Raw genomic sequence first — 11,787 nt, forward strand, 5'->3', positions numbered from 1 at the left:
TTTGATACAAATGTTGCGATTCAGCTTTGTATCAATATAAAGTATAATTTGGGGTGCTTTATGCAATATTTGTAAGTTAGCGAGTCTTGATGTAAGTATTTGGTGGTTATTGACGGCTATAAGTTAGTTATATAACTACTAGGTAGTTATATAACCGCCATGGGTGGTTTATCAACCGCCATGAGAAAAAACTATAAACAGATGCTCGATGTAAACAGTTGTATCGTGTCTTGTTCGATCAAAAAAGTTTGTGTTTCGGGTTAATTCTTTCTTGTTCTTCTTCTTCTTTGTTATGTTCTTGATTTTTGGTTGAATCGTGATCTCATAGGTCCAATATTGGTAGAAGAGCCACATGGTTTTCTAATCAATATAAAGTTCCCCAGTGTGCAAAGTCCGGTGATGTTGAGAGATCTCTAGCGATAGGCCAAGGGGTGTTCAACCACGGTGTGATTCGGTTGATGGTTACAAGGATTCTTTCAAGAGTGAACCGGGTATGACAATGGATGAGATCGCGAGGAAAGGAAATGGTGTTGCATGTGACGCGGGTGAGAAGTCATTAGGGTTCAAGAAGAAAGACTAGTTATTGGAATGTTAAGTTTGGGAAAGATTAGAAGGTTTAAAATATCAAGATCATTGTATTCAATCTTCAATTAAGAATTCAGTGGCGGTTACTTGGGTTCATGGAAAGAAGAACCAAAAACCGAGTAGCGATATCAGAAGTGGTTCACTACGAGTCTTGTACATCGAATAATTTTGGTGTTAGGGCGAAACAATAAAGAAGAAGAGGATGAATGTGAGAGTTCGGTGGAGGTTATAATCAAGGTTTAGCGAGTCGGGTGTGAGTTGTGGTGACGGTTGTAGTGTGATCTGGTGAAAAATGCAGCGGCAGTGGGAACGCCGGTGGTCCGTTCCGTTGAACCGAATCAAAGTAGGCAAAGGCTTACTCTGTGGTCATCGATGGCGGCCAGGAAGCGACAACAACGTTGTATGGTGACAACAAAAGCGGCAGGAGGCTGTGGGTATTGATATGCAGGGGATGTGTTTTTGATTTAGGTTTGGGGAATAGATCAACACTAATGGTGGTTGGAATCCCGGTGTTTTGTCCTTACCACGCAAAGGGTTGTTTGAATCCAAAGAAACACATGAAGACAATGGTTCGGGGGTGGGGGGTGACCGAGTGAAGTTTGGTCGTTAATCAATGGCAGTAGCACTTACACATGCAATCTAACCGGGGAGAACCGAGGTTCGGCATGAGGCTGTAGGGAATCCGACCAGAAAGCGTTATAGTCGAGTGTTGCGCAAGGTGTTTGCTAGGAAAGCGAGAAATAAGTTCAAGGAATGAAGACCATTTACGAAACCATTAGGATGCAAGAAAATACAAGATAAGACAGATCAAGACCAACTGAAAAAGACTCAAACTTGGATCAACAATTAGGGGGGTGAATGTTGGCTTTAATTGTGTGATCCAATTTGATACAAATGTTGCGGTTCAATTTTGTATTAGTATAAGGTATACTTTAGGGTGCTTTATGCAACATTTGTAACTTAGGGGTCTTGATGTAAATATTATGTGGTTATTGGCGATTATAAGTTAGTTATATAACTACCATGTAGTTGTAGCCAGGGGTGGTTAGTTAACCGCCATGAGGAAAACTATACATAGATGCTCGATTTAAACAATTGTATCATTTCTTGTTCGATCAATAAAGTTTGTGTTTCGGGTTAATCCCTTGTTGTTCTTCTTCTTTGTTATGTTCTTAATTGTTGGTTGCATCGTGATCTCCTGGGTCCAACACAATTTTGAGATGATTTCGAAGAAAGAACTAATTAATTAACTAATATACAGTCATGAACATTTAAAAAACACTGAAGGTAGCATGTCACACATAGATTCTCACTATATACATCTCGGGTTGATTTATGAGAGTTTATTTTCAAGTTAACATCTAAGAAACAACTTATAGTATGTACACTAATAGGGATTTTCTAGCCATCACTTGCGGGAATGTTTTTTTGGGTTAACCATGAGAACTTGTTATCAGAAACGTGACAGTTTCTTAATTGACGACCTCTCGGTCGGTCATTTCTTTTGTAATGGAAGGTATGCAACTTGAACTCCTTGCAAGCCCACCCTTGTTCATACCAAAGGCTCTCTTATGATCTCTAGGGCTAAGAGACTTGCCCCTAGTTCCATCTAACCTTGCACTTTTCTTCAGCATTTCCTTCATGGCGGCGGCTTGGAACAACACCGGGTTGGGTCGGTCAAACCGATTAAACCTCACACAAACCCTAGTATGCTCATTCAATGCTTCCTCTATCTTTTCTCCACTTTTCTCCATCTCTTCCTTCACCGCCTCCGAACACAACCCACAAATTAGTTTTCCTAAAAACTTATCGCGCACTTTTGCAATGTACTCGGGTGTACACTCCTCGGACATCCCACAACACTCACACTTTGCGTCTTCAACTTCCGAAATAGGGGGGAGCTTTAGCTGATCAGCAACAGCATCCACTTCTTTGCTTAATTCAAACGATATATCTGATATGGTTCGTTGTAACGTGTCCATTGATAACCTTGAGGGCTTTTGGAGATTGGTTGAGTTGTTTTTAGCATTGTAGGAAGCCATAAGAGTATCTCTATCTGGAGCCATAATTAACAAGATATGTGAATATGTTGATATGTAAATAATGTGATGTTTTGATATGTTGTGAGTTGGGTCATTTATTATATAGTGTGTGATTTCATCTACTGGTTTCTAGTCCTTGTTAAATGTATGTGGATGACTTTTGTTCATTCACTCAAACTAAAAGGATGTGGACAAAAAAGTACCTTACCTTTTAGGTTTCTGGTGTGAACCAACAGTTATAAAATAATGACCCTTTGTCTAGGGTCGTCTACTCATATGGAGGCAGCCAAGTTGTTTAATATTGTTTAGTAAAATATGTGATTAATTAGTTGAGCTGTGATTGACTATACACGGTTTTAAATAAGTTATATTTTCTCAAGGTTAAGTAATAAAATTAAAGGTATACTTGCATGGTTGATCCCTATGGAAGAAATCTATCCATAGATATTCAAATTTATTAATTTTTACAACTATATACATAAAAGTTTCTTAATATATTCAAAAAAGTTATATTAATATAGAACTTTTAATTGATATTTGTTATCAACCTTATGTTTATTAAATTAAATCCCATTAAATAGTATTAATATATATCCTAACTCAACTTACTTAAAGCTAAAAATGTGTGTTTGATTATTCAATATCTTATATTGATGTATGTTTTCTATAAAGGTATAAGTTAAGAAGTAAGCAATGTATTTAAGCAAAGAATCCACTAATGATGATCAATGTGCATTGAACCTATATGGTTCAGCTCCTTATGAGCATCAATCATTTTTACATCTAGTAATTAATCCATGTCACTATTAGCTTTCATCCGTGATAACAATAAATTTGTAAATACGTGTTTAATATTTAATATTTGAGGGTTGAGACAAAGGTTATCTACACAAAAATTAATCAAGGATTGAATTGATATAACTCAAATGATAAACACACAAAAACTAAAAACTCAACTTAACTAAAAAATATATATAAATAACCCTAGACTTGATTATGTATTCGTAATGTTCACTCAACTAATTAACTAACAAAAAGTCTAAATAACCGTAACCTAGTCATTCACAATCTCATTAAACACCCCTTAAGCCGAGAACCAACTTATTGTAGCTATTTGGGCTTTTCACCCCCAAACTCACAGGTTGGACCATTTTCTTAGGTCAAACGATAACCGAGTCAACGATAATATTATTTTCGACGGTTTTAAGCCTCATCACTAATTGTTTTTTGACCAACAATGCCCAGGGCCATCTCCATGAATCGTGGAAATTTTATTGGACCGAAGGAGAAAAAATTAGACTTTAAATTAGTTGAGTAATTGGGTTTAAACATTAAGAATACATATTTTTTTTCAAAAAAAATATATATAACTTTAAAAAAATTAAAATTCAGGCCTATCAGGGTCGGTCCGCGGACCGTCAACCACCCGACACTGCATAGGTGGCTCTTGCAATGCTAGGTATATATATAACACAAGAAGTTATTGGTTTTTTCGTAGTATGTAAATAAATAAAACCAGGTAACCGTAATTATAACAATCATAATTGCAATTAAAATTACAATTTTATATTTTATGTGTATGTGTCGCTTGGCTATGGCGGTTTATAACGTTTTCACGAGAAGGGTAGCTCTAGCCATACACACGTCTAGTTATTGAATACGGCATTCGATCTTTTTTCTAGTTGAAGGGACAGACTACCATTATGGAATATGACTGCTTCACATGACTTCTATCCCTAAAGCACATAAGAAATAGAGAGAGAGAGATCACATGTATGATTATGGTAGGAAATGAAAAGAGATTTATAGGTTCTTTATGTTTCTTTTGTGGAAAAGAAAGAACTTTTTATTGTTCATCCAATGTTCTTATTTGATAGAAATTTATAATTAATAAATATAAAGTCAGAATCAGTTATAAAAGTAGTTATGCCTATGTGTCATAAAAGTAGATATCAGCTAGAATTAAATGTTAACTATCTATGCATTATAGATCTAGAACATAATGTTACTGTTCTATCTTTCGTGATAAATATAAAATATGCATCATAGAGAACGAATACCGAATCTCAGCTTTATTATCCCAAATCAATAATGTTTACCCAAATAGAGACTAAAACAAGATCAACTAATACACAATGAATAACTCAAATAAAGCACATAAAGAGTTCATCTACAACCCTAAAACATAGATAAACGAGACAAGAAAAAACCGAGCGCATTGAACAAGAGAAAGAACAATCATCTAGTGTTTGTGACAACCCCTGGTGGTCGTTGCAATTGTTAGCCTTTAAACCCCGTTAGGTTAGATACAAAGGGGCAACAACTTAGTCCAATAATCTAATAAGCTCCGGTCAGATATGATAAGATATCAACAAAATTAAGAAGATCGTTTTAATAATTCAGTTTAAAACATATTGTTATTTTACTAAATTAACTATGCAATTAAATATAAATAAATGAAAATTAGAAATAAAATGGAATTTGTTTTGGGCTAGCTGGGGTTGGGCCGGTGTTTGTGTGTTAGCTTGGATAATACTGTGGGCCGATAAGTTTGGGACATACAACTTGGGGCCTTGGTCTGTTGCTGGTTATTAGTGGGCCAGCGGCACAAATTCTATAAATCTATAATAATTAATAAGTGACTTAATTTCATTTTCACGTATTTTCAGAAGGAAAAAAGACGGTGCTCCTACCCATATATTTAAGAAGTATTTAAATAATTTAAAGTAAAATTTCATTTTAGAAAAACGTGAGCTTTAAGAGTTCGAGAAAACTCAACGTAACAAAATGTTTAGAGTCTTCGGAAACATGGACCCAAGCATTTACCAACACCACTTCTTCGTAGCCCCATGTTTGCGGTATTCTCATAATTCTCGGTTCGGGAACAAGATTTGATTGCTCTATAGAGTGATGTTTATGGAGAAGTATATAAATATAGAATTTTTTTTATGGTTTTTTAATTTGAAGAGTAGAGAGAGTATAAACATGTAAAAATGAATTAACTCGGTTAATACTTATTATTATTTTTAAAATACAACTAACTTTTACTTTTTTAGAAAAAAAAAATATATTTCTATTTTCCATAACTTTGAGAAACTTGAAGGGCTTACTACACTCTCATTGAACAGCTCCTAACCCACCAACCCCCAACGACCTATTACTAGATGATTTTGACGGACTTGTAATGATGATCGGCATCATCCACACACCCTCGATTTAAGGTTAAATTATGATTAATTGAAGAAATATTGTTAATTACTATGTTTAATATGCATTTAACTATATGATTTTGGAAATGTTAAAGATATATATGTTCAGTTGCGTTTGTTTGATTCTTGTATCATCCGGAATTTCAAAAAAATAATAAAAGGATTTATTAATTATTTTTATGGACTTTATAATTTAAATAAGTTGAATAGCCTTGGGCTACAAGGGAATAGGCTTAAGAAAATATAATGGGCTTAAGGGTCCATGATATATAGAGTATAAATACCCTCTTAAAGCTCTCAAACCCTAAATATGTTCATATTCCATCTTTTAAAACACACACATGAAGCTCAAGATTTGAAGAGTTTTGTTTTAGTAAAGAATTCAATATCTGACTTCATAAACGTGTAGATCTATGCTAAACCAAAAGAAAACTTAAAGGATTCGTCATCAAATATTTCATACCTTTTTTGATCTCCCTCGATTAAGTTAACCGTGCGTATTTGAGAAAGGGAATAACTAAAATTAAGAACGCAACCATCCAAATGGGTTTCTAGCTCCTTTCTCTGTTTATGTTTTTTGGGATGCGTTCATACTCAATATGTTAGTTGAATGTTATATATTGATTTGTAAGTAGTATGTGTTGGCATGTAGAATGTAAAATGTTCATATGTTAACTCATATATGTTGTATGTAAGACATGGCAAGTTAGGATGACAAATCCCTCTAACTTTCGCTGGTATAGATATTGTATGTGTTAGCATAGGTAAGGACTGTGGACCTCATACATGTTATGCATGTAATGTGTTAGCATAGGTAAGGACTGGTATAGATATTGTATGTGTTAGCATAGGTAAGGACTGTGGACCTCATACATGTTATGCATGTAATGTGTTAGCGTAGATAAGGACTGTGGACCTTATACGTTATATATATATATGATAGATGTCAGCTTAGATAAGGAAAATGGACCTTATACGTGTTGTAGCTATTAGATGTTAGCATAGGAAAGGTTGTGGAACTTATACATGTTGTAAATGTAATATGATAGCATAAGAGGGTGTAAACCTCGTACCTGCGATGATGTAGGTGTCAGCAGAGAGAAGGATGGTAGACCATGTGCGTGCTGTTAATGTATGTTGGTATAGGGAAGGATCGCAGACCTTGTACATACCATGAATGGTGAACACAGGTAAGGATTACGGACCTTATACGCGCTCATGGCCTTGGGTATAGGTATAGATGGTGGAGTATGAACATACTCTTGGTTGGTTATGGAAAGTGTTGAATGTGAATGTTTTAAGAATGTTAAATAAGCTTGCATGAATATATGTGTGTGGAATAGGTGAAAAATGATATGTGTATCTTCAAATACGAATGAGTATGAATGTGAAAGTATGACATGTGTCTGTTAGGTAAAAAACACTTCTATTTTTTGTAACTTGGACAAACTTGAAGGACCTACTACACTTTCACTAAACAACAACTCCTAGCCCTCCAACCATCAACAACCCCATTACTCGATCATTTCGACGGACTTGTAATGATTATTGACATCATCCTTACACATTCAGTATAAGGTTCAATTTCTGTTTAATTGAAGGAATATTGTTAATTACTGTGTTAGATATGTGTTTAAATGTATGATTTCGTAATTGTTAAAGAGATATACGTGCTACTGCGTTTGTTTGATAAGGTTCAATTTCTGTTAAATTGAATGAATGTTGTTGATTATTGTGTTAAATTGTTCAACCACTGATCGTAAACGCAGTATGTGGCTAGATTTGACTCTATATGTGTTTAATTGTATGATTTTGTAATTTTTTAAGAGATATTCATGCAATTGTGTTTGTTTGATACTAATTTTGAGAATTTTGATCATATTTTATTTATTAGGGTTATTGAAAGTTTAAGCCTCTCAATTATGTTCGTCCGGTGATTCACCGAACTGTGATTTTGATGTTTAGTTGAAGGTATATGCGTTTTACTACATAATTTCGCAATTGTTGAAGTGATATTCGTGCAATTGCCTTTGTTTGATGCTAAGGTATAATTTTAATATTCATCGTGTTCTATTTATTAGGTTTATTAAAAGGTTAAGTAGCATGTATTATTCCATTTATGGATTCACCAGACTGTGAGTTTGGTAATTTTCAATTGGAAGATGGTTGGAGTTGGGTGCACTCCAAGACAATGTAGTTTGGCCTTTTGACTTTGTCATGTTTTATTGTTCATTCGATGTTAACATATTTCTTGTTTTCAATCTGAAACTTTTATAGATTACAGTTTTTACTGATCTGGTTTTAAGTTCATAAGCTCTGAAAGGCTTTATTGTTACTTTATATTTACTTTAAATCGGGTAGAACAATTGTCAGCTAATCAAGAAATCTTGATATGTGAAACCCTAGTGCTTTGTGATTTTAACAACACGTATGATTCGACATTGGTCTATATATAGATTAATCATATATGAGTTTGTTTTGGGTTGCCTTATTGCTTATTTTTTTTCTTATTGATCTTAATATGTGACTATTATGATGTTTAATTTACTTGATTTTATATATTTTTTTTTGTTGATTTATCTGTTTTGTTTTAATACGGAAATATTGAGATGGGTCATATTAGTCAACAGGCACAACTTTTGCATCAATGGATCTTTCTAGAAAGAGGAAAACAAGAAGCAGAGTAGATGCAACAAAGAAATTGGTTGCAATTCTTGCACAATACATATAACAAAACAAAGCCAATGACACTAAATCTAAAACCCATAAACCACCCACCAAGGGTGAAAATAGGTTGTATGGAAGAAAAATGCAGGCTAGAGAACCCGGGGTGTCGTTTCAGAAGCGTGAGGCAAAGAACAAACACTAACTGGTAGCAGAGATCCGTCGGCCAAGTAGTAATATTTTTATGGCTCGGGACTTTCAATTATGTTGTTGAAGCTGCACTAGTGTATGATAAATTTGCACATGTCAATGTTGTTGTGCTCAATTTTCCAAACTACGAGTTATATAATGATTATTCTGTTTTAATGGCTAACCCTACCCTTGCTTCTAGTTGTGACTTGACCTCTACATGTAGCCACTATTAAGGCGGTGCAACCCATACTCCAAATTGGGCGTAGAGAACATACAAGTGAAACATGTACCCGATATTGTAGCTAAAGAAAGACCATATGAAGATATTAACAATTCAAGTTATCGTTTTGATGGCAATAAAGATTTCCAGGGGTTGCCAAGGATAAACCCAAGATGGGATTTAGTGGGCTAGTTGCGCAAATTTTGTAATAAGTGACTTAATTCCATTCACATAGTTTCTGTAAAAAAAATGAAAAAAAACTATGTTATTACTAAAAATAACTTTTAGTAGATGTGTGAACTGTTTTTGACGGTTTTAGGCCAAAATTGAAAATTCATTTTTTTGTGCTTGAATATTTGGATTCAGTTTGGCTTCAATTTTGCCATTCGAGCTTTAAAATTTTGAGCCAAAAAAAAATTTGTTGGGCCTAAACCCTTTTTTTAATTGATAGCTAGTTGGTTGTTATACATTTTACGTATTTGTTAAATTCTTATAAGTTACTTAAATAAAAAAAGTGAAAATCTATAAATTCGGTTTGGTTTTTTGGTTCTTGTCACATGCAAAACCAAAACCGAACCATAAGTTTGATTAAAAAAACATAAATAAACCGTCGGTTTTTATTTTGGTTTGTTTTTTTCGGATATCATGCACACCCCTAACTTTTATCATTAACAAATGAACGAAATTCAATGAGACCGTAATACAAGTTTTTAGGAGGTAAAATTTATGTAACAACCAATCATATTCTAACTTAAAATAATTAAGCATTTCAATATTCAAGTCTATCAATAAACATAAAATTATTAAACTCTAGTCTTGAGTGTGATTATAGGACGTGTTCATACATGGTGTGTTGACTGTTGAGCATAGGCCACGATGGTACATAAGCGCATCTTCAACTATCTAGAAAAACAATCTAGTTTAGAAGAAGAACGTATAATCCAACACTCGTTTGACCTAGTTAGTTCCGATCAAACAATCCAATGCATGTTTCTTGTGATTGTTGATAGTAACTAGGATAGACTAGACGGTTTGTTCTTTGTAGGTGTTCTTAGGATTGGAGAGAACTAGGAATGAATCTTTCTTGTGTCTAGTCTTAAATTTTTCTTCCATTCTTTAGTCTTCATTTTCTTTTGTTCTTACTCTATCTCCTCTATGCATGTATGCATTTTTTCTTGTATTTCGTCTATTTCCATGTATGTAATTATTCTTTAGGGGTTTCTTTGTCTTGTTTGTTTTAATTCTTTAATCTTGCATGCACATATATATTTGTGTTCAGAAGCCATTAAAATGTTCATCCATCTTATTAAACCTCACGACAAGTTGACCAAATCTATTTTTATGCATGAGCATTAGATGATGGGTTGCATCTTGTCCTTGAGATTAAGTTGGCCAAGGAAGCAAGGATATTTTGCCAACAATTAATTAAACACACTCCATCAATGATAATATAATGTTCTTTGTTTCATCTCAATGCGTTAATATATAATTAATACCGAAGACTTTTCATATAATTAGTACAAAAGTCAAAAGGAATCGTTTTGTCACACTACATCGATCAATAGTTGTTGTTTTGGTATCCACGCATAGAACATCAATGATAATTGATTTGGTGTCTACAAAATCCAGTTATCTGAATAAGGCATAACCGAACAATCGGTTAGTTATTTAAGTCATTCTATTATATTGGACTTAATTTTGGTTTCATTTTATATCTTCTCTATGAGTCATGTTGGAAAATAAAAAGGTCCTACGGGTGTAAGGTGAAGCTTCAAGTGAATTTTAGAGTCGTGAATCGTGATAGATAACAAAAATGACTTTAATGGTTGTTTATTGGTTTTGAAAACTTTTGAGTTCTCATGTTGTAACACTTTGAAAGTTTATTTATAAAACTTCAAAATTTTCGTTTTCATATTTTGTTATCTAATTATTTAAGTGTGATGGACATTCTGTTTTAAGCTTAGATGTCAAAGGCATCGAGTATATGATACTTTATATTTCAATAGACAGATAAAAAAACATTGATCCAACATTCTATGGGCAACCTATGTGTGTGGTTATGAATAAAATCCTAGCGACAATACAATTATAATGTATAACATGTATGGGCATTAACTACGCTATCTATAACTAACACTACTAGAAAAAGTGATTCTTTCTACAACTGAATTTGTAGAAAATTTATTGGAAAATCCAGTTTCTAACAAACAGTTACGTTGGAAATACACATGCTTGAAAATCGTTTTCAACCGCTTTCACCCAACTTTTCTTAGAAAATTGCTACAAAAACATGTTGTTGTAAACTTTCCACAGCTTTTCTACAAAAACTGTTTTGACTTAACATAAAGCTTATTAGATAAAATTGTACAAAGTTGGAGCTTATTTTTTTTATTTATTTATTTTTTGTTAGAAATATGTTGACACTACTTGTAGAAAATTTGTAGGAAATATTTGTGAGAAAATAACTTGTTTTCTAGTAGTGCATGATATTAATAACCATGGAATGAGAGAGTACTCGTTTAATTATCTCACCCTTTTCTATCTTTTAATGCACAAAAGTGAAGGCTTATTTTATGAAACAATACAAAACTAAAAAACAAAAAAATAATAAGAAAAAATTGTAAACCACGATTAATTTTGTGAACGAATATGTCGATTAATCTCAAACACAAAAACCGGGGAGTACAACAACCGCATCTCCGTCATGTTCAATTGACATTCAAGTTTGACAAGTGACTTATTACAAAGCACATAAATAAATGTCAACATATTTCTATATGAATTTAATTCTACTTCTAATAGAGAAACAAATGATATCCTATTAATTCCAATCATCATTGTAATTTATTTTTCTCATATACAATTTTCCGGAAAA

At 33.4% G+C, this 11,787-nt stretch overlaps 1 protein-coding gene across 1 annotated transcript; it reads right to left on the reverse strand.

The window, feature by feature from the left end:
- Window positions 1-1,851: 1,851 nt before the first annotated feature.
- LOC143563477 (uncharacterized) lies at window positions 1,852-2,927 on the reverse strand. Its single transcript, XM_077051010.1, has one exon. The coding sequence runs from the start codon at window positions 2,649-2,651 to the stop codon at window positions 2,058-2,060; it is 594 nt and encodes a 197-aa protein (XP_076907125.1). The 5' UTR covers window positions 2,652-2,927; the 3' UTR covers window positions 1,852-2,057.
- Between the last annotated feature and the right edge of the window lie 8,860 nt (window positions 2,928-11,787).

The sequence above is a fragment of the Bidens hawaiensis genome, unplaced genomic scaffold (genome assembly GCF_021521415.1).
Source record: "Bidens hawaiensis isolate Kalapana, Puna unplaced genomic scaffold, B.hawaiensis_p1.1 tig00021493_1, whole genome shotgun sequence".
Classification (NCBI taxonomy): domain Eukaryota; kingdom Viridiplantae; phylum Streptophyta; class Magnoliopsida; order Asterales; family Asteraceae; genus Bidens; species Bidens hawaiensis.